Here is a 23174-nt window from a genome sequence, read left to right as displayed (position 1 = left end):
TCAGTCTAAAGCAATTATACAAATGTGATACTTCTCTGGTGCATTTGTGTGTGTGTACACATATATAAGATACGTATATAATATACCAGGGTGATCTGACAGAAAAAACATATAGCTCCTCCCTGGTACAAAGCTGAAGGGATCAGATCCTGTGGCCTAGAGGTTAATTTTCTGCCTTAAAAGGCAGAAGCTACAGGATCAATTCCCAGTAAGGGTATGGCTAGCTGATGAGGCAAGAACAAGGCCGAAATAGTGCTATCCTAGTCTCCCTTAATTTTAAAAATTCAGCAAAAACATGTGATACATACATACATACATACATACATACATACATACATACATACATACATATATATACACTGCTCAAAAAATAAAGGGAACACTTAAACAACACAATATAACTCCAAGTAAATCAAACTTCTGTGAAATCAAACTGTCCACTTAGGAAGCAACTCTGATTGACAATCAATTTTACATGCTGTGGTGCACATTCAACTTTGTACAGAACGAAGTATTCAATGAGAATATTTCATTTATTCAGATCTAGGATGTGTTCTTTGAGTGTTCCCTTTATTTTTTTGAGCAGCACACGCACACACACACACACACACACACACACACACACACACAGGTAGCTAGCTAACTAGGTAGGTATATTAGAGCTGTGTAATTTTGATAGGAAGTTTGACTGGCCAAGTACAAGATACAATTATTGCTTAGTATCACACTGTTATTTGATAAATAAGTATTTGGTAAAATCCCCAATGTTTCAGACAAAGAAAAGTAGTTAAGTAGTTTTAATGATTTTGTTGTGTGATTGTAGGGCTTTATTTCCAACAGAATTGCCTGAAACGGAAGCATATGAATATATTAAAATATTTAAATTCATATTTCCTTTTAGCATTTGTCAAGGATGAACTGAAAAAAGAGTTCCTTGGGGAATTGTCTCTAATTCTGCTCTAATTCCTGAGACTGTTGATGCATACACCTTTAGTGATTGATTTTATATGAAAAATATATGCCTATTTCTTGTGTTATTATATCATAGAAACATGTGGAAGACTTATTTTTATCTTCAGTTTCTTTTTTCTATCTCACACTTAAACAAATGTGAATCCCTACTGCTTCTCCCTTTCTCAAACTTGAAAAATATTACCTGCTTGTTCATTCCAATCTTTAATCAGAGATCATGCTTGACAAAATAATAAAGATATGTGATTTAGATCAGTATTTGCCAGCCTCAACCACTTTAAAATATACGGACTCCGAGAATTCCAAAGGCAGACCTACAAGAATTGTGACCTGTTCCTAAAACAGCATTTCTATCCATGTTATTATATTATATAGCAAAGTGTATTTGAAAAAGAGGGGACTTCCATATGTAATTTGTGATGTAGTACAAGTAGGGGAAATATCTAGGCTAGTTCAAGCTTTCTGCTTAAGACCAAACAAGAAGGACAAGTCAGCATATTTTTATTGCTTGTGTAGTTATCTCATTAAAATATAATCAGAATAAGGGGTGTTTAGAGAGAAGAATGATTCATGCCCAACTTTCCCCTAATATAATATCTCTGTCATCTTCTGATAATAGGCTGGGAGATAAAATATATATGCAAATCAGTATGAATTGAGCAACTGTTTACCAGATTTCACTCATGCTGATAGGAATGACAGCAATCAAAACAGAGGTGCCACCTATAGTCAGGATTTTATTCTTTTAAGCCAGGGGTAACAAACTCAATTTCATTGAGGGCCACATTAAGGTTATGTTGGACCTTGGGGGATGGGTGGAGTGCCTGTGGCCAGGGTGGGCATGGCCAAATTGACATCACTCGTGTTGAGGGCGCCTGTGGCGGGCTGAGTGCTCTGCCAGCGAAAACGGACTCCCGAGCTCCATTTTTAGCTGCAATGGTTTCCTGCAACCCTCTGCCAGCAAAAATGGAGCTCGGAAGGGCTGCTTCCAGGGCAGCCCCACAGGCCATATCTAATCACCCTGTGGGCCAGATCAGCCCCCCAGATCTTGAGTTTGACACCCTTGTTTTAATCAGAAAGGTGGCAGGTAACTAACAATATTTTTGTTGCCCTACATTTCTTAAACATATCATCTGTCTGGGATACATATATTGTAACATTAACCTTCTTTCTAACAAATACTATTATTCAGAACTGGTAGATTTGTGTTTTTTTGATTAACTGTTTTAAATCTAGACTTTAAGGAGGAAAATCTGATAATATTATGCAATTGTCTCTTTTCTCCCTTTGGTTTTTCTTTATTTTTTAAAGAAATCAATCGAATTGGTTTTTTTTAAATAATTCATCAATTCAGCTGTCTTCCCATGCCAGAAATCTGTTCTGTACTGTTCTGTTCCTATTCCTGCTTTAAATTCCCTTTCATTTCCAATCCAAATAATCCTTTCTGTACAATGGATGTAAAGATTTCACATTTTGTAGAGATGAGACTACAATGCGTAATCCCAATCTAACATTCCAAATGTTTATTCCTTACTCATTTAAGAGCAACCAGATCACTGAGACAAATGATATAAATGCAAGCAGGGAGGATTTACATCTAGTCCTTCTTCTTACTTAATTTTTGGGGTGGGGGGATTTCTTGTTATCCATCAATTAATATGAAACATCATATGAGTTGTCATAATCATTATTGCATGGTCTTTAAATTATATATAATTATGATCCAAGAGGGGAAATCACTTGAAACTGCTTGTCATCAAGGATCCTGGGGTTAGGACAAATATTGTTTTCAGCTCTGGCTTTAGGATGTGCTGCTATTGCTGCAGATAGGAGTAAATGAATTATGGGCAAATTGCTTTAGGACTCATAAACATTCTTAATTTCTTTCCCATTCCTAAATTCTTATAGGCATAAAAGCACTAATTTTAATTTTAATTTACTTAAAGAACATTTATTCAGTCTATCATTAACTCCAGAATTCAACTTATCTGGACCTATTACAAAATGGCTGGGACATAGGATAGAGATCGATTATTTTGATGCAGGAATCTATATTGGGATCCCCACAGAATGTGTGGTCCCCTTGCACAGCTCAGCAGCCTTTGATACCATCACATCCTTGAACAAAAGGAAGAAGAGGGCATGTACTGAAAAATAGATCAAGGGGATAACATCTTAGATGCCAGGAGGCAGATTTTATTGAATCCAGTGTGCTCTGGAAAAATTATTTTATCATGGTTATACAAAACAAGGCAATTTACACTATTCTTGTAAAACATCAATGCCTAAAATGAGATTAGATCAATTTGCAACATACAATACATACTTTAAACCTATAGCAAAAAGAAATGCATTTTAAAATGAAAATGTTACAATTCTATTTATTTTATGTATAAAAAAATAAAATAAAAATGTCACTTAACTTGGAGCAGAGTTGCTATTTGCAAAACTGTAACATTTTCACTTTTATAATGGAAAAGCCTGAACTAATTAAAACTATGTTTTAAACAGTATCTTCTAGTCGCATCTTTTATTGCTTTATATTGTTAAAAAATTACATTATCACATAAATTGATATCATCTCCAACATGACTCTCAAAAATGCCTTAATATTTTTATTAAGTTCCTAATTATCAATAATGAAGGCAGAGAAAGAAGTACTAGTGGATAATATGTTTTTATTATAGGTTGCTAACAAATTTACATAGAGGAAAAGAAACAGCTGTTTTTATTTCTTTTAGGTAAAGTTTTAAGGGGAAACTAACACAATCTTTTTTTCCTAGGGAAGTTGGTATTAAATCAGAAACTGAATTGTAAATGAAATAAAACCATTCCCGGCTTAGGTGGGATGATTCTTTCATGGTTTAACTTTAAAATAAAGGACTTGGAATGTGCTATGTGGCTGAGAGTGAAAGGAAAGTACTGAAAAGATCCGGGTGACAGCCAGGGCCATGTATAGTATTAGGACTTGAGTGCAATGACCAAAGGAAGAAAAGTGCTGAGATGACACAGTGTGTTGTGTAAGGTCTTTGGCAATGATAACTGAGGGATGGGAGGCAATGGAGGCATTGAGAAGATAGAGAGAAGGTGGGCTAATGGGGTATGCCAGGCTGGGAAAAGGAGAGAATAGGCAATACCCACCAGCCTTTTTATCTATTGTTAGAATTTGGGCAAACTCTCAATTTAATATTTGTCTTTAAATATTATTCTGTTCTTTGAGTAATCATTATTATTGAGTTGAAGGGAAAGTTGCAGAGATGAACACGTGTTCCATTTATTCAAAAATAGAACTTTAGACTGGGATTATTCACATTCCACAAAAGACAGTGATGCACTGCCCAGATATTTAGTAGCCATACTGCACAAGACCACAAACTATTTTTACCTCCAAAGAATTGTTATGTATGTGACATTCCAGGTTCTCCATTTATTCTGTTCCTTTTTGTTTCAAAAACAATTTTTCTGTGTTTTCAGGGAGTGATAGAAAATTCCAAGGGGATCATTTAGGACTGGTCAAGACCAAAGCAGTATAAGTCTCACCAATAAATTGTGTTGCACTGACAATGGGAGCAACCCATCCTTATCATATGGTTGATGTGAAATGGATTTCTATATACAATCTATTATACAATCAAGAGGAAGTGATGATAATGTTTTTTTTAAAGTTTCTAGATGCTAAAATGGTTTGATCAAAGGAAATATATTGAGTGACCAAAGTTATTTAATTAAAAACACAATGAAGAAAGCATGGTGGATGGTAAAAGTAATACATTATAAGAATCTAAAGATTTTAGAAATCTTTAATTTTAAAAAAATCTGTATCAGTGGACAAAAATCTCTGAAAAGACAGTCATTGTCATTATTTATTTCTGCATTTCATGCCTTTGTAAGAATTTATTTTGAATTTAAAGCTTAAAATCCTGTTATATCCCTTTGTGAAATAATTGATTGTCCTAAGTTAAAAGTCATAATTTGTCTTCAGAGTATAAAATCCAAATAAATAAAAACACCCTTTTCAAAGTTTTTTCCCTTGACATTTTAAAAGTGGTTTCTCATTACTCTCTTCCTAGGGCTGAGAGAAAATGAATGGCCTTAGGTCACCCACTGGCTTTTGCGCCTAGGAAATTGCCAGAGCCCATCACCCACCCATAGATTTTTACTCCTATGCATTCAACAATGCATCAAAATGGCTCTTGCCATGCTAGATGCTCAGTAGTTAATTAATAAAGAGATAGAAAATTCAGAATTGCCTCAGAATACATTATAACATTAAATTAGTGTAAGAATATAAGTTGTGACAATCTTATTGCATTTGTCTGACATAGAATTGAAAACACTAAAAATGAGCACAAGTGAGCAATTGGCAAATTGTGTTCGTGTGTATGTGTGAGGGAGAGGTGCAGAAAGAGCAAACTTTTTATTGGTTAAACTACTGTAAGTTGTACATTTATTCCATCTGACTGACCACAAATTAGCCACGTATGTGAATGACCCTAACTAGATCAAGGGGAAATTCAACTATGGAAGTCATACGAAAAAGCAAGGTACTATGAGGAAGGGAGAGTGCAGATCAGGACATTTTATTTCATACTACTGATTCCAAAAAGAAACTCATTTCAAATAAGGAAGCATTAAAATATAAATTTTTGGGTAGGTTGAAAGGTGTGTTTACACCCAGGCATCAGCTTGCTGTTTTTCTGTTAAGAATGACCTTTGTAGGTTATGTAAATAAAATCTTCCTTGCCTAGCTAAAGATTCTTTCTTATAAAACCAGAGTAAAACAAAGCATATACATACATATAGTCCAGGCCTAAATGTCACTGGAACAATGAGGAATGCTGCTCTTATCACTGAAAATGTAATGGGGGGTGGATGAGGTCTACATGGAAGCTGAGGTGTCTTCAGGATTTCCAGAGTGAATAGAGCAAATCACATTAAAGACAGCAGAGTCAAAGGAATACTGAATGGGAACTGTACCATAGCTTTATCAATTTGTCAAAATCTAATCCTCTCTGTCCAGGGTTCATGAAAATTAAAAACAAGTCCTATGCAATTTTGTGGTAAATAGCAGGAAGAATCTACCAACAAAAATCCCTAAAATAGGATTTGCATAAGCCAACCACCCAGTGGGAGACAAAAGTAAAACAGTAATATGCCCACCCAAGTCCAGTGTATCGTTTGCAGAAGAGCAAATGATAACATCAGCAATAATATATGTGCAAAATATGCTTTTTTTTAAACAAACCAGTGTTTTCAACTAATTATTTTAAAACATGTGCCGTGTACTTATATTGCCTTCTCAACTAATACATCCATTTCCTCTTCTCCAGTCTTCATACATTAATAGATGGTTTGATGATCCAATACGTATCTGGATTTTGTTTTGTATCAAAACAATTTTGGTTCAAATCTTAACATAATCCTGAAGTTGATATGTGCGGGGGATACAAACTTTTTCAACTGCACTATATTTTTAAGATACAGGAATATTATTAGTGCTTACCTTAACAAACTGTTGCCAGGATAAAGAGGAAAGGGAGGTCATAAAGTACTTTTCAATCTAAAAGTGCTAAAGAAATAGTCTCAATAAACACCGAGAACCCATAACAGATTAGGCCAGGCATTGTATTTTAAATTAAAAGGAAAAAAAAGTGTTAAATCTCATTTGAGTCACATTTGGCTCCTGGTGACCTCATGGATATATCCATGTAGTTTTCTTGGCAATAATCAAGTTAAAAACCAGGACTTCACTTCATGAGTCTGCCGGGGCCGATAGGCCTAAAACTATTGCTTGGAAATATTCTAAACAACCTAGTGATCACATTCTGCTGTTAAGAATAAAATGGCAGCAGGTTCATCTCTACAGTCTGAATTCAGTTAAGATTCCTCCCAAATCTCTTCCTGGGATACATTACTTCCCATAAGGAAGTCATTGTATACTACTTCTGAAAAGTACAGATCCATTCTTGTTAATAAGTACCTGGAATTCAGCTCTCGCAGCGCTGTTTATGACATCAGAATCATCCAATGAGATGTAATATTCTGCAAAGTAGATAAGCTGCAAGGAAACTTTCTTAGGAAAGAATAATAAAATAAATTCCTCTCGTTTTTCTCCAAAAGCAGTCAATGCAATGTACTCTCTTCTTTGTATCTTAGCTATAGTCTCAATTCATAAATTAGTCTTCCATCAAATAACTTAAAATAAACCTGTAATGGTTCGTTTTCTCTGGCTCAGAGCCAGGTAAAAGTTAGTTTGCCCATCAGACTGTCTGAATTTGTAAATCTTCACATCAATATAGGTGGTTTCCAGGTGAGCATTTGTATGTGTGAAAAGATGGCTTAGAAAGAGACTAAGCCAAGATAAGAAGAGGTCCCACTGAACTTCACAGCCTTCATAGGGAACCTCATACTGCTTGGAAATGCCAACCATTTTCATATTGCACTGGTACAGAAGGAAGTTGCCTCTCAACAGACTGTCCACAGGATCAATGATCTCTGCACATAGGCAAATTTACAAAAGTGAAGACATTAAATTCTGTCATGATGGAGAAACACAAGAAGATTCCATAGAGGGAAAGGCACACAAACCCCAGCTTCTTATCTAACTTCCACTTGTTCAAATGAACGCCAAACACCTAGAAATAAAAAGAAAGCTGTTACTTCTATATAAATCTACAGCTGGTCTCCCATATCTATGAACCAATGTGAATAATCTTCTCTCCATTAATCTCTCTTATGAACAAGCAGCATTTCCCCTTCCAAGTACAACAATCTGGCCTAAGTTCCTTGACAAAGAGTTTCTTATGTGAACAATCCAACAGATTTATTATATTGCATATTATGCTTTTCAACCACACTGACTTAAGAAACTGTTCAGTTTATCCTTGGTACAATCTGATAAAATCCAGTTTGCAGGTCTGAATCCTCTTTTGCCTTCCATTTAAACCTGAGAGCTGATACTGATGCAGTTTGAAGATCAGCCGCAGGTATCTGCTGCACAAATCCCAGCGACCAGTTAGGTCCCACAGAGTGGGCCTTCTCCGGGTCCCGTCAAGTAAACAATGTCGTTTGGCGGGACCCAGGGGAAGAGCCTTCTCTGTGGCAGCCCCGGCTCTTTGGAACCAACTCCCCCCAGAGATTAGAATTGTCCCCACCCTCCTTGCCTTTTGTAAGCTTCTTAAAACCCACCTCTGCTGTCAGGCATGGGGGAACTGAGATATTCCCTTCCCCCTAGGCCTTACAATTTACGCATGGTATGTTTGTATGTATGTTTGGTTTTATAATAAGGGTTTTTTTAGTTGTTTAGTATTGGATTGTTACATGCTGTTTTTTATCACTGTTGTTAGACGCCCCGAGTCTGCGGAGAGGGGTGACATACAAATCAAATCAAATCAAATCAAATCAAATCAAATCAAAAATAAATAAGTAAATAAATAAATAAATAAATAAATAAATAAATATTGCCTCTCTGGATTCCCGCCCTCCCTCCATGGCCAATATGCCTACAATTCTTTCTTTTTTTTAAATAAAGAATGATATACTTACTGTGACAAAAACTGAGGCCAGCAACAAGCCCACAGAATAGATAAGTCCACGACTATTCAATCGAATCTGAAACATTAGTAAGATATGTTAAGAGTTCTATTATTCACATTATTTTCAATGAATTATCACTATAGGTTCTATGTAAAAGGAAACTGGCTGTCAGAACTGTATACAGTATTAAGCAAGTCTGTTATTCCACATCTTTAGGATCAAACTGAATACAGTGTTCCCTCGATTTTCGCAGGTTCGAACTTCACGAAAAGTCTATACCACGGTTTTTCAAAAATATTAATTAAAAAATACTTCGTGGGTGTTTTCCCTATACCACGGTTTTTCCCACCCGATGACATCATATGTCATCGCCAAACTTTTGTCTGCCTTTAATAAATATTTTTTTCAATAAACTTTAATAAATAAACATGGTGAGTAATAATTTGAATGGCTGCTAAGGGAATGTAAAATTGCAATTTAGGGGCTTAAAGTGTTAAGGGAAGGCTTGTGATACTGTTCATAGCAAAAAATAGTGTATTTACTTCCGCATCTCTACTTTGCGGAAATTTGACTTTCGCAGGCGGTCTCAGAACGCATCCCCCGCAAAAAGCGAGGGAATACTGTACTGCATTTGGAGTAGTATTGTTGGGCTCTACCAGCAGGATCAGCCCAAGTCATCTATTGATATACTTTCAGATTTGCAAGATTCTATAATCGTTCAGGAAAGTAAGTTTGGTTGTGCTTCCTATTTTGCAAAGCTCACATTTTATGAATAAAGTATGGGTGACTAATGTGTGTATTGCTCTAGCTAGCACTTACAAAGACATATTTGAAATTGCTTAGACATGAAGTACCAGAAAGCACAGTGTGTTCTGGGATTTCAGTAGTATTTTCAGAAAGAATGAAATCGAGGGCTTTTCTCTAAAACAGTTTGTCATGTTCAAAGCCTGCTTAATTGCTAACGGCAAGAGTTGCTCTTATACAGAACAGAGTTCTATTTTTTAAGATGTCCCTTGCTTCAGTTCAGGTCTTTTCTTCTGTGATTTAAATGCTGAAGGCAACAGCTGTTCTTACACTGAGCAGTTGCATTTTCTCTTTGTTGTATTTTGCTTACAGAGAAATCTGTAAAAAAAACACCCAAAACCTCATTCTGAAAGGACATTCAGTTCCTCATATTTGAGAGAGAGGAGAGGATTATAAAGCCAGTCAGAAAAGGAAACTTATAGTTTATCTGAAACATGTGAATCTTTGACTTCTCATTATCTCATGATGGGATTCATGATACCTAGGGCAGAAAAAGAAAGTCCAAAGAGCTTAATATCATGCCAAATGTGTCCAACCTATCCAACTCAATGGCTTAAAGAAATGGATTCTAATCTGCAACTTTAGGGTTTTCTCCTTGCTATAATTTCCCATGTACAGCAAATGACAAGTTAAAAGATAGCTAGTTGTCCTTACTGAATACCTTACTTAATGACCATTCATTTAGTGACTATTTGAAGTTACAATGACATTGAAAAAGTGACTTATATCCAGGCCTAACCCTTGGAATCATCATAGCATCCCTTTGATCTTGTGACTGTAATCTGAGCATTTAGCAACTGACTCGGACTTATGACAATTGGCAGCGTCCTGCAGTCATGTGCAGAAGCAAAAAACCGCCAAAATCTCTCTCGCACTCGTCCCCTCACGAGATTTTGCTTCCTGTACGTGTGCAGAAGCAAAAACACGCTGGGATGCACACGCGCAAGCAGGGGAACAGAAGCTGCGTACGCAGTGCAACTTTCGCTACCAGTGGGTCATCCTCATCCATACCGGTAGCAACCCAATACTGAGTTGCTGGAATTGGGTATGTCTAGTTTAATGAAAAGAAGGACATGATAGCAGTGTTCCGATATCTCAGGGGTTGCCACAAAGAAGAGGGAGTCAAGCTATTCTCCAAAGCACCTGAGGGCGGGACAAGAAGCAATGGGTGGAAACTAATCAAGGAGAGAAGCAACTTAGAAGTAGGGAGAAATTTCCTGACAGTTAGAACTATTAATCAGTGGAATAACTTGCCTCCAGAAGTTGTGAATGCTCCAATACTGCAAGTTTTAAAGAAAAGATTGGACAAACATTTGTCTGAAATGGTAGTGTTTCTGTAACTCTAAGTCTGTAACTAGTCTAGTCTAGTCTAGTCAAAACTAGGCTGGTTTCATAATAAGATGCTGTGTATGAATGTAAGGTAATCATTGCCAAGCTCATATAGAACATCTATATACATCTACCTACCCAGTTTATTGAGTTACCCTTCTGTGTGACTGCTTCTAGCTAGGCTATGCAAAGTCATCCTTTATTTCTGTATTTAATTTGTTTTGCTTCCAATCGGATATTTGTCTAGCTTCTTCATTCAGCTTGCATTAAGATTGGTGCTACCTTTTCCCAGGCTAACTTAGATTCATTTGATACAGATTACAGTACAGTGTTGCCTTCAGCTTGCATTTGGCTAAACTGTATCACCCCCATTGCCAATTTGGCATGCATTACATAAGCATTCCAGATTTCCTGCTGGAAACTGTAATTACACAGAAAACTATGCTAAATTTTCAGCATTTCACACTAGATTAGCACTAGATGAGATTTTCTTTGGGAGAATGTAAAAATAACTTTTAAAAATAACTTTTAAAACAAAATCCTTCTACTGTAAGCTTGTTAGATTGCACTTCACAATCAAGTGGCAACACCTAAAGAAAAGGGTGGTTGACCATAGTTCACAAGAAATTGCAATTTAAACCTGGCATCTGAAGCATTGCTACAGACTAAACAAAATTACCCTGTGGGATGTGAATATAATTTGCACGTGTATCTTCGACAATACATCTGTCCGTTTTGAGATAGGTATTTATATTACTTAATGTCACATTTCATAACAGATACATAGTACAAATATCTGAAGATTATATTGTATTTTCTTTGTTAATATCAACTTCTATAATTAGAAAGGTTACAAGTACACCTTTTTCAAGGAAAGTCTCATATAGGAAGCAGCCTAGTCTAACCATGGGCTGATCCAGTTCAGTGCCAGGAATTTTCCAGGATTTAAGACTGAGTTCGTCCCGGGACCTTCTCCTTGCAAAGCAGAGGGACTATGCTAAATTCCAGCCTTTGCTTTCAGTTCTGAGAAACTGGCAGACATTCTTTGTGGGGAGTAGGGGTGGAGTCTGTAGGGAATGCCCTTTATCCTGATGATGGGAAAAACATCTGCACTCGGCCAGGACTTGGAGCTCATTTCGTCTGCACTTTGTTGATCAACTACTTTTTGCCTCAACTAACACAATATGACTTTGTTCATTACTTCAAATGGATACTGCACAAATGCTGTTATGTCCTGAAGAATGCAAACATGCCTGGTTGTGTATGCAATCAAGATTAGATCAAAGCCTCTTGTGCATTCAAGAAGGAGGCTAAGGAACTGTTAACTGTCCATGGTTCATTTTGGAAGGGAAACTGACTTTCACTCAGATAAACAAGCTAATACTTCCCACGGCTTCCTTCAATTAAGCTTACACTCAATTTAGCTTACAGCCCAGACTTTGCTGTATGGTTACACACAAGAACCTATAACAATGATGGCAAACCTTCTTACCCTTGGGTGCCGAAAGAGTGTGGGCGTGTGCTATCGCACATGCCCAAGTGCCCTTTCCATAAACAATTATTAATAATAATTTATTAGATTTGTATGCCGCCCCTCTCCGAAGACTCGGGGTGGCTCACAACTTAGCAATAATACAATACATTACAAATCTAATAATAAAATTTAAAAAGTCAATAAAAAATGTTAATATAACATAATCAGTGTCATAAAATCACCAACTACACAATTGTGCACATTCAACCCAGCTAATCATACAACAGAGGTCAGAAAACACAACGAAGGGCGGAGGTAATCATCCCCATGCCTGGCGACAGAGGTGAGTCTTCAGCATTTTACGGAAGGCGAGGAGGGTGGGGGCTGTTCTAATCTCTGGAGGGAGTTGATTCCAGAGGGCCGGGGCCGCCACAGAGAAGGCTCTTCGCCTGGGCCCTGCCAACTGGCATTGTTTAGTCGACGGGACCCAGAGAAGGCCAACTCTGTGGGACCTAATCGGCTGCTGGGATTCGTGCGGCAGAAGGCAGTCTTGTAAGTATTCTGGTCCGATGCCATCTGTGACCGGAAACTGACCGGCAGCCAGTGCAGGCGACGGAGTGTTGATGAGACATGGGCATACCTAGGGAAGCCCATGATTGCTCTCGCTTAAGTCTGCTTAAGTCTTATTATCCAGGTATACCTTTTAAAGATGGATGGGGTATTCTTCTTCTGAGTAGCCTGCTCAATCTGCACTGTTCATGCCTTCTCCGTAGAAGTTGGAGCTAGCATTCAGTTATGGTTGTCCTTGTCCAATCACATTTGAGGACTGAGTCTGTCAATCAAATTCCATTGTAGTTCCATGCACCATCTTGGATATATTCCCAGTTTAGACTCAATCCTCCACAAGGTTAGACGTGGTTCTCTCTATTCTGACTGCTAGCTTCAATATTCCAGAGTTCAATATATTGAGTTCTCCTTCATTCTCTTACCTATTGCCATCAAAATAACAAGAGATAAGAGGGAGGACACATAAAAATCTTCGGTCTCAGTGCTCGCCACGTTAGTGGCTATTGACGGAAAAAGCGAGGTCGTATCAGTGCTTGTACTAGACCTCAAAGAGGGGCTTTAGAATATTGGGTGGGCCTGACTGCAACTTTAAGAGCTTTTGTTCATCAGCCTTCTTCCTTTAGTTCAAAACGTCCCAGTAGTGGATTCTATTTCTATTATTGTGGGAATCCAGTTAACAGTAGCGCAGCCTGGCCCTTCCACAGCTCTTGATCATTCTAACATTCAGATGATCATTGCAGCCACTGTTCAACAGTGCATGGCAGGATTTCAACAAATGGCCTGGCCACATCAAAAAGCTACCGTTCAACTGCCTAATCAGTTTTCTGCTCCCACTTGGTGATTCCTCTGAGTCTTCCAATGGGGGTAGTCCAGCTCCTCACTTGGAGGAGGGTGGGTGTGATGAGACAGTGTTATATGAAGATGAGGGTCTGTTGCCAGAACAACTGGTGATCGTGGGACTTTATCCCCTGGCTCTCCTGAAATCTTTTATATATTATATAAGGCCAGAAATGCAGTGGGTCTACCCAACGCAACCCAACCCTTCTTCTGGACAAGTGGCGACTTCTGTGACTGACCCCATTTTTACTGAACAATTGCCAGAGCTGGGTGTCATTCTAGCTCCTCAGTTATTTGTGGAGTCAGTCCAACATCAATATACAGTGCCAGCATCAGGCCCAGAGGTCGACCTCTGACTCCCCACTAACACTGACTGTGATCGACCAGAGACATAGGAGGACAACCACTGAAGAACAGTGCGCTCCAGCCGACGCAGAAGGATACCATGGTCGATGGTATCGAAAGCCGCTGAGAGGTCAAGAAGCACCAGGACAGAGGATAAACCTCTGTCCAGGGCCCACCAGAGATCATCCATCAACGCGACCAAAGCAGTTTCTGTGCTGTAGCCGGGCCTGAATCCTGACTGTTGAGGGCCTAGATAATCAGCTTCTTCCAAGGACTGTTGGAGTTGGAGTGCCACCACCTTCTCAACAACCTTCCCCATAAAGGGAAGGTTGGAGACTGGCTGATAGTTATTAAGAATGGCTGGGTCCGAGGAAGGCTTCTTGAGGAGGGGGCGCACAAGTGCCTCCTTGTAGAGATCCCCAAAGAAGTGTTGACAATCTTCTGGACCCAGCTCTGTGTCACCTCCCTTCTGGCAGAGACCAGCCAGGAGGGACAGGGATCCAGTAAGCAGGTGGCGGAACTCACAGCTCCAATGGCCTTGTCCACTTCATCAGGTGTCACCAGATCAAACTCTTCCCAGACAGGTGGACAAGTACGGGCCCCAGTCACCTCGACTGACTCATTGTCAGTCGACTCTGTTATCCAATTGGTGTCGAGGTCCGCCCAGATCTGAGTGATTTTATCAGCGAAAAACATGTTAAAATCCTCGGCAGTACTCTGTAAGGGCTCCCCAACTCCCCCCTGGTTAAGTAGGGAGCAGGTCACCCTAAACAGAGTGGCTGGGCGGGATTCCGCTGATGCAATCAAGGCGGCATGATATTTATTTATTTTTTATTTATTATTTAGATTTGTATGCCGCCCCTCTCCGAAAACTCGGGGCGGCTCACAACAGAATAGAACAAATCATAAATAATCAGAAAACTTTAAAATTTATACAAGCTTTAAAAGAACCCCATAAACTAACAGACGCACACACAAACATACCATGCATAAATTAAACATGCCCGGGGGAGGTGTTTCAGTTCCCCCATGCCTGACGGCAGAGGTGGGTTTTAAGGAGTTTACGGAAGGCAGGGAGAGTAGGGGCAGTTCTAATCTCTGGGGGGAGTTGGTTCCAGAGAGCCGGTGCCGCCACAGAGAAGGCTCTATGCGCATCTTGCCGCCTTTAGCGCCACTTTGTAAGTCTTAATAAAAGATCTTACAAGTGTTCGATCAGATTCAGACTTACTCTTCCTCCATCGCTTCTCTAGATGTCTCTTCTGGCATTTCAACTCCTGGAACTCCTCGTTGAACCATGGGGCTCTATGGGGCCTAGTGCCGCAGAGAGGTCGCAACGGCGCAATCTGGTCAAGAGCCTCCGCTGCAGCCTTGTTCAAGGCCTCAGCAAGAGACTCTACTGAACTATGGATGAGTGCATCTGGAATAACCCCAAGTGCCTTCTGAAAGCCCTCTGGGTCCATCAGGCGTCTGGGGCGGAACAACTTAATCAGTTCCATCTCCCTGCGGGGAAGGATTGGAGCCAGGAAGTCAAGCCGTAGTAGAAAATGGTCCGACCATGACAAAGGCAACACTTCTAAGCCCCTTAGTCTCAGACCATTACTCAATTGCTCAGAGAGGAATACAGTGATACCTCATCTTACAAACGCCTCATCATACAAACTTTTCGAGATACAAACCCGGGGTTTAAGATTTTTTTGCCTCTTCTTACAAACTATTTTCACCTTACAAACCCACCGCCGTCACTGGGATGACCCGCCTCCAGACTTCTGTTGCCAGCGAAGCACCCGTTTTTGTGCTGCTGGGATTCAACCTGAGGCTCCTCTTCATGGGAAACCCCACCTCTGGACTTCCGTTGACAGCGAAGCACTTGTTTTTGCGATGCTGGGATTCCCCTGCAGCATCGCAAAAACACAGAAGTCCAGAGGTGGGGTTTCCTATGGAGGGGAACCTCAGGGGAATCTCAGCAGCGCAAAAACGGGCGCTTTGGCTGGCAAAAGGGGTGAATTTTGGGCTTGCCCGCATTAATCGCTTTTCCATTGATTCCTATGGGAAACATTCTTTCGTCTTACAAACTTTTCACCTTAAGAACCTTGTCCCGGAACCAATTAAGTTTGTAAGACAAGGTATCACTGTACCATGTCGGGTGCGTGTCCCCCTCGTGAGTCAGACCCTGTATTACTTGAGTCACGTCCATGGCTGTCATGGTGGCCATGAACTCCTGTGCCAGTCCAGAGATTTTGCCGAGTGACGGCAGGTTAAAGTCCCCCAAGACAATAAGTCTGGGGAACCCCACCGCCAACCCGGCTACCTCCTCGAGTAGCACAGGCAGGGCTTTTGACACGCAGCTGGGAGGCAGGTACGTGAGAAACAAGCCCACCTGAACCCCTAAGTCCAACTTCACCAAGAGGGACTAGCAACCCACAATCTCTGGAGCAATGAGTCTACGTAGGCAAAGGCTCTCCCTGGCTATAATAGCCACTCCTCCCCACCTTCCTTGGGGTCGAGGTTGATGCTATATCTGAAACCCAGCTGGGCAAATTTCAGAGAGAGGAACTCCTCCCTCTGGGCCCAGCCAGGTTTCAGTTACACATGCCAGGTCGGCCTCCTCATCTAGGATCAAATCCTGGATGAGGAGAGCTTTATTTACCACCGACCTGGCATTTAGTAGCAGCAACCTGAGCCCAGGGCCAGAATTGCACTCATCACCAGTGCCCAGGGTTGAGCTCTGTTTGCAACACCACAGAATGCACAGCTTCACAGGTTCCACTCCCATTCTCTCTCCAGGGGAGCGGAGACTGTCAATGCCCTTTGGACTCCATAGCCTAACGTCCTATTGTATGCCTTCCCACCCCTCCCCTTGTTACCCAGGGTCATTCAGAAGGTAATATAGGACTCACTAACGAGACCCCCATACAAATCTCTACAAGATACCAGTCTTAGTTCTCTGTCTTACAAAGCTGCCTTTTTGTTGGCCATCACGTCTGCTCATCGTATTTCTGAGTTATTTGCCTTGGCGGTCTGCAAGGACTTATGTATTTTTCACTCAGACAGGGCAGTGCTTTGGTTAGATCCTTCCTTTATACCAAAAATTAACTCTCTGTTTCATCATTCTCAAGAGCTTACTTATCCTCCTTCTGTGAACAGCCTCGATAACCTTGTGAAAGAGTTTGGCATTCCTTGGACGTCAGGTAAGCTCTTAAGATTTATATTGAAAGAACATCCTCCTTTTGTAGATCAGAGGCTTTCTTGGTGAGTTTCCTTCCTCACTCACTTGGACTGAAGGCATCTCCAGCACCGGTGGGCCAATGATCCGGGTCGCAACTGCCAAGGCTTATTCCATTGCGGGTCGACTGGCGCTGGCCAACATCATGGCTCATTCTACATGCAGTGCATCCACTTCGGCAGCTTGGAAGACTCATGCTTCCTTGGAAGAGGTTTGCTGTATGGCGACTTGGGCATCTCCCACACAATTCATTTGGCACTATAAAATAGACTTCTTCACCTCAGTGGAAGCCACCTTTGGCCGCTGTGTTTTACAACAGGTTGTGGAGTTGTTGCCTTGATTGTTGATCAATTGTTATCAATCGTTCCCTCCCTAGGGACTTGTCTTAGCTTTCATATGTCCCTATCTGAATGCTATCTCCAACCTCTACAGAGAAGGGACATTGGTTTATCTGATATGCCCAGAGTCAGTCCTCGATGTGATTGGACGAGGACAACCCTATCTGAATGCTACATCCAATTTATGAGAAAGGGCGTATCAGATAAGCTAACGCCTCTTCTTCTTACTCTCTGAGGCCTTGGAAGAGGGCAGTATGGTTCTTGCTCCTCGCTTGAGCTCTGTCTCTCATGTTTATTCTGTCTCTGTTCCTCCCTGACTATAATCTGTTCTAATCCTTAAAGTCCCAGGTCTTCCCCATTTTCTTTTGAAGAGAACAAAGTTGCCCCCTCAATCTCTAATGGCTCAAGTTCCAGCTTGTCTGGCTCTGCAGATTCAGGTTTGATGGGGGCAGTCATGGACTCCTCCACCTCCAGACACCGTCTGGGTAGCGGAAATGGCCGGGAATGGCACGACCAACAGATTACCAGTGAAAATTGCTGGGGTTTTGCTTCTGCACATGCACGGAAGCAAAAATACCGTGGAAAATAGCTGAAATTTCATGAGATTTGGCTTGCTGTGCATGCATAGAAGTCAAATCTCATAGGGGCACACACATGCACATGTCAGGAGTGCGCACACTCGCGCCGGCCTACCTTGGAAAGGGGGCATGATATAAGCTGACTCCTATGAGTAAATGAGTTTCTAAAAGTAGAACACTATACCTCTTTATGTAAAAGCAATCTTACTTAAGACATATAATAATAATAATAATAATAATAATAATAATAATAATAATAATGTATAGGGTTGCACACCTAGTACTAGACAATCTAGGAAGTAGGAAAGTAGAAGAAGAAAGCAGGTAGAGGGAAGAGAGGGGGAGAGAGGGAAGGGAATGAAATGAAATGGGGGGAGAACAGACGGGCAATAAAAGTATAAAAGGTGCAAAATTAGAAGGTTTGTTTACGGGGTTATTGGATAGAAATGTATATATATCTTGATATGATTTATAGTATATATATGGTTATTGGAAAATCATTTCAGAAGTATTTTCATTTACGTAAACAGAGAAACAGAATCATCAAGGTGGGCAAAAAAGAAGTGACTTCCAACTTTCTGCTGGCTTCCCCATTGGCTTTCCTTGGGGAGTGTTGGAAATAACAATCACAGGACCACAGCAGCAGCATGACAGTATTGAAGCAGCCACAACTCTGCCAAATTTCAATCCCATGGGATCAATGGGTCTTGGATTTTTGACAAATTCTTTCAGTGAGACCATTTGAGGTATAGTGATTCAAAAACTGTTCCCCTATGAAGCACTATTTTGGCCAATTCAAGGTTATGAATAAACAGAGATAAGAGTTTTTGTATTATACAGATTATTAAGGCATCAGATTGATAATTAATAAACTATTCGTAAACTGTTCTGGATGAAGTGTTCCTGGATCTTTAAAAGTTTTCAGAAACAAGACCTTTCCCAACAGTAAGAGACATGGATTCCCGTTAGTCACCTTAGTAGTAACAGATGTGTATGTTTTTGTGCTTGGCTCTATTCCAGTATACACATGATTTAACTGGAACTTCAGTGGGATCATAATACATAGTTAGAAATAAAGACTGCTGGGACAGCACATTTAAACTACAGCTGTTTAGAACTGAAGATGGTTAGAAATAAAGATTTCAGCATTACTCAGAGTATGTAAATGCATTTCATATTTTCCTTCCATAAAAAAACAGTTTATACGATGTCAATTCTACATGCTGCTTCAAAAAGAGTCCATGCTACATCATCAATATTTATAATCCATCAAGATAGGAGAAAAAAGGCTCTAAAAAGTTAAACAACCCTATATTGAATCAATCTGTTAATTTTTTTCCCTGGAGCCATATAAATATCAGGACAATGTCCAAGAAACACAATTATTTTCCAGACATATTTCTAAGTAGTATTTGTTGGCTTGCTTTTATTTTTTTTAGGTTATCCAAATATTTTTAGTGGCAAGCCGCCATTGTTTCAGAGGGCTCAGGGCATCTCTAGCAGACAAATCTTCTTCTTCTAAAGGTGATGGGATGACTTCCAGATTCTAAATGCTCAGCTGGGCTCACAGATGTACAGAAAGGGAGAAGAAGAAAAGCATTCATCTGTCCCCACAAAATAACTGAGGATTAAAGTTCATGCCCTGTTAACAATGCATTTCTTGTTCCTTCAACAGAAGGACTTTATTCCTAGTTTGTAAAGTTGTTCTCTGCCTAATGAGCAATTAAATTAAAATGTTTCGGCATCAAAGTAATGCTCAGTAGTATTGCATCAGTATCAACCATTTCTTATTTTGCCTTCAAAGGCAGTAAACACATGAGAGCTAGAATATGCAAAGCAAAACAAAGTGTAAACATTAATTTAAAATACAGAAATATCATAGAAATATTAGATATTCATCTAGCATTGCTATACCTGTAAGTCAGATAATAGATAAACAGATTACAGATAAACAGGGATATTGGAAGGGATATTGCAGGTCATTTAGTCCAACCCCTATTTTTTGGTCTTGATTCCCTAATTTCCAGATCCAGACTGGGTACAAGAAAATGCATCTAGAATATTTTTATATTTTTATAGGGCAGCCTGATACAACGTAAGGCAACTGCATGAAAGGGCCAATAAATCAATTTTCAATTTTCTTCATGCTGGAGAATAATGATGGTGAACCTATGGCACTGGCCAGCTGATTTTTTGCTTTCTTTTTGGGCCGTTTTTTACTCTCCCCAGGTTTCAGGAAGCCAGAGACTTCAGTGAGGCCTGTGCACATGTGCGGTAAGGACCATGACGGTGTGTGTGTTGTGCACATGTGTAGAGGGTAGTGCGGGGGTTGTGCACATGTGCATGGGAGGGAAGGCATGCTATGTGCATACACCCCTTTGGCACCCGAGTTAAAAAAGGTTCGCCATCACTCTTAGAGTCTATTTAATTAATAAAGCAAGCAAATTTCCCTAGTGAATTTTCTCTGGGTAAAAATTCACTGGATGTGTTGCAACTGAGTCCACGGAGAGGGGTAAGTAAGTAAGTAAGTAAGTAAGTAAGTAAGTAAGTAAGTAAGTAAGTAAGTAAGTAAGTAAGTAAGTAAGTAAATAAATAAATAAACAAACAAACAAACAAACAAACTGAAGACTTTGCAGCTTTTCCATGTACTTAGTTTAGAGACTCAGCTGCCCGTGATGGTATTACAGCTGTGTTTCCTGAAACAAAGATTGGAATTTGGGGGGCAAGAAAGCTTCCTGGCACATGACTCAACAAACAAAAAAATAGCAGGCAAACAAAAGCTACTTATCTCTAGCTAAGGTGTTGGCAAGATATACTTCTATGCATCATGCCACACTGGGAGAAAAGTCCAATAGGTGGGGGATCTATGAGGAATCAGGAAATGCACAAAAGAATAACTTAAGAAAACCCAGAAATGAACCAGTACTCCAATAACTCCCCCTTCTGGCTGTAGCATATTTCATTGTTGCTACATTGCTGCTGTTTCTTCTCAAAACAAAGGGTTGCATAAAAAAGCACTAGCTGTGTCAAGAAAGCAATATTTAAGCACCAGCCATGAGGAAGCTGGTTTGCAGAATAAGTCCTCTTGAAGCATTTATTTATTTGTCAAGTATGTACAAGGTAGTAGGTATAAACACAAACATTAGCAAGGTAGGTACAGGTAGATTAGGCAATAGGACAGGGACAGTAAGCACAATGGTGTGCTTATGTACGCTCGTTACAGACCTCTTAGGAATGGGGTGAGATCAACTGTAGATAGTCTAAGATTAAACTTTTTGGGATTTGGGGAAGAAACCACAGAGTTAGGTAATGCATTCCAGGCATTGATCACATTGTTGCTGAAGTTGTATTTCGGAGCAGTTTACATTAAGTTTGAATCAATTGTGTGCTTGTGTATTGTTGTGGTTGAAGCTGAAGAAATCATTGACAAGTAAGACATTGTGGTAGCTGCTTTTGTGAACTACATTTAGGTCAGATCAAAGGTGACGAAGTTCTAGGCTGTCTAAGCCCAACATTTCAAATCTGGTGGAATAAGATATTCTGTTGCGGGCAGAGGAGTGGAAGACTCTTCTTGTGAAATATTTTTTGCCTCCTAATTGCATTGATATCTGATCTGCAGTGTGGGTTCCAGACAGGTGAGCTGTATTCAAGAATTGGTCTAGCAAATGTTTTGTATACTTTGGTTAAGTAGATTAATATTGCTAGAGAAGAAGCTATGCAGGATTAGATTAATAATTCTTAGTGCCTTTTTGGCAATGTTGTTACAGTGGGCTCTGTCTCTTAGGTCATTAGATATGAGTACTCCAAGGTCCTTGATAAAGTGAGGGTCATCTATAAGGTTGTGTCCTCCAGGTTTGTATTTTGTGTTCTGATTCTTTTTGCCAATGTGTAAGACAGAGCATTTATTGGTTGAGATTTGAAGTTGCCAGTTGTTTGACCATTCTGATACATGATCAAGGTCTTTTTGAAAGGTAGCAGTATTGTCAGTGGTATTAAATAATTTAACATAATCAGCAAAGAGGACATAATTGCCTGTAATATGATCACAGAGGTCGTTTATGTAAAGTATGAATAGTGTTGGTCCTAGAACACTGCCTTGAGGGACACCACTGTTGACAGGTGCAGGATTTGATAGGGCGCTCCCTATTTTAATCACTTGTTGTCTCTTTGACAAGATGCAGTTATCCAGTCATGAGGGGGACTTGAGATGGATTTGAGCTTCAGAAGAGGTTTGTCGTGTACCACTGAGTCAAAGTCTTTACAGAAATCTATGTAAATTATGTCTATCGTTTTACCCTGATCAAGATATGTAGTCCATATGTTTTTGCAGTGTAGAAGTTGCAGGATAATTTTTTTCTGAAACCAAATTGTTTGTTAGAGAGTAGATTGTTGATTTCTAAGTGGAGGGTATTGGATTAGTTTATGATGGATTCAATGACTTTGCAGGAGATTCAAAATAAAAAGATTGGCCTGTAATTTTCAACATGACCTAGATCTCCTTTTTGAAGATAGGGATGACTGTAGCTAGTGACCATAAGTTGGGTAAGAAGCTAGTCCTGAAGGATTTTTCAAAAATTAAGCTTAAAGGTTCAGCTGTAGGTGAAAAGAGACTTTTTAAGAAGTATGCACATAGTCCATCAGATCCAATAGATAGGGATGGTTTTAGGTTGCATATCTTCTGTAAAATCAATTTGTGTTAGATTTGTGTAGTTATTTGTGGTACAACCAGGAAATATTGCACATGAGCCATTACTGTTTACAAAAACTGAGCCGAATAATGTGTTATAGAGGTTGGCTTTAAAGGCTTCATCATTGTATTCTTTACCATTTGGTCCTTTTAGGGATGGGATGGATCTCAAGTCTTTGAGTTGATTGTTTACAGTTATAGAATGCATGTGTGGTAATTGGTGCATTCAGTCTTTATTTGGTGGCATAGATTTTTTTAGCGTTTGACCAGGAAATCATCTCTCAGGATTAAAGAGACATTTCATAAAGAAGAGAAGCCTGTCAGTATAGCCATTAACGGAGAACATTATACACAGAGAGGAAAAGGCTCTCCTGTCTCTCCTCCCACATTATAAGTGAACAATTTATTCAATAGCAATAGCACTTAGACTTATATACAGCCCCATTGCACTCTGAGCGATTTACAATGTAAACATCATTTGCAT

The 23174-nt window shown here is 39.7% G+C and overlaps 1 protein-coding gene across 2 annotated transcripts in view; it reads right to left on the bottom strand.

Annotated features, from left to right (window-relative positions):
* Positions 1-5536: 5536 nt before the first annotated feature.
* The window catches only part of SLC24A3 (solute carrier family 24 member 3), a 217894-nt gene continuing 200256 nt past the window's right edge, over positions 5537-23174 (bottom strand). The window contains exons 16-17 of one of the 2 annotated variants that reach the window (XM_070746994.1): positions 8518-8583; positions 5537-7607 (exon numbers count right to left, since the gene is read on the bottom strand). In XM_070746994.1, coding sequence (XP_070603095.1) covers positions 7458-7607; positions 8518-8583 — 216 coding nt within the window. In that variant the 3' untranslated portion in view covers positions 5537-7457. The remainder of the gene's footprint in view (positions 7608-8517; positions 8584-23174) is intronic. The other variant, XM_070746993.1, reaches the window with a different exon arrangement.

This window comes from Erythrolamprus reginae, chromosome 3 (assembly GCF_031021105.1).
Source record: "Erythrolamprus reginae isolate rEryReg1 chromosome 3, rEryReg1.hap1, whole genome shotgun sequence".
In the NCBI taxonomy this organism is placed as follows: Eukaryota; Metazoa; Chordata; class Lepidosauria; order Squamata; family Dipsadidae; genus Erythrolamprus; species Erythrolamprus reginae.
This window is presented reverse-complemented; position numbering and strand designations above follow the sequence as displayed.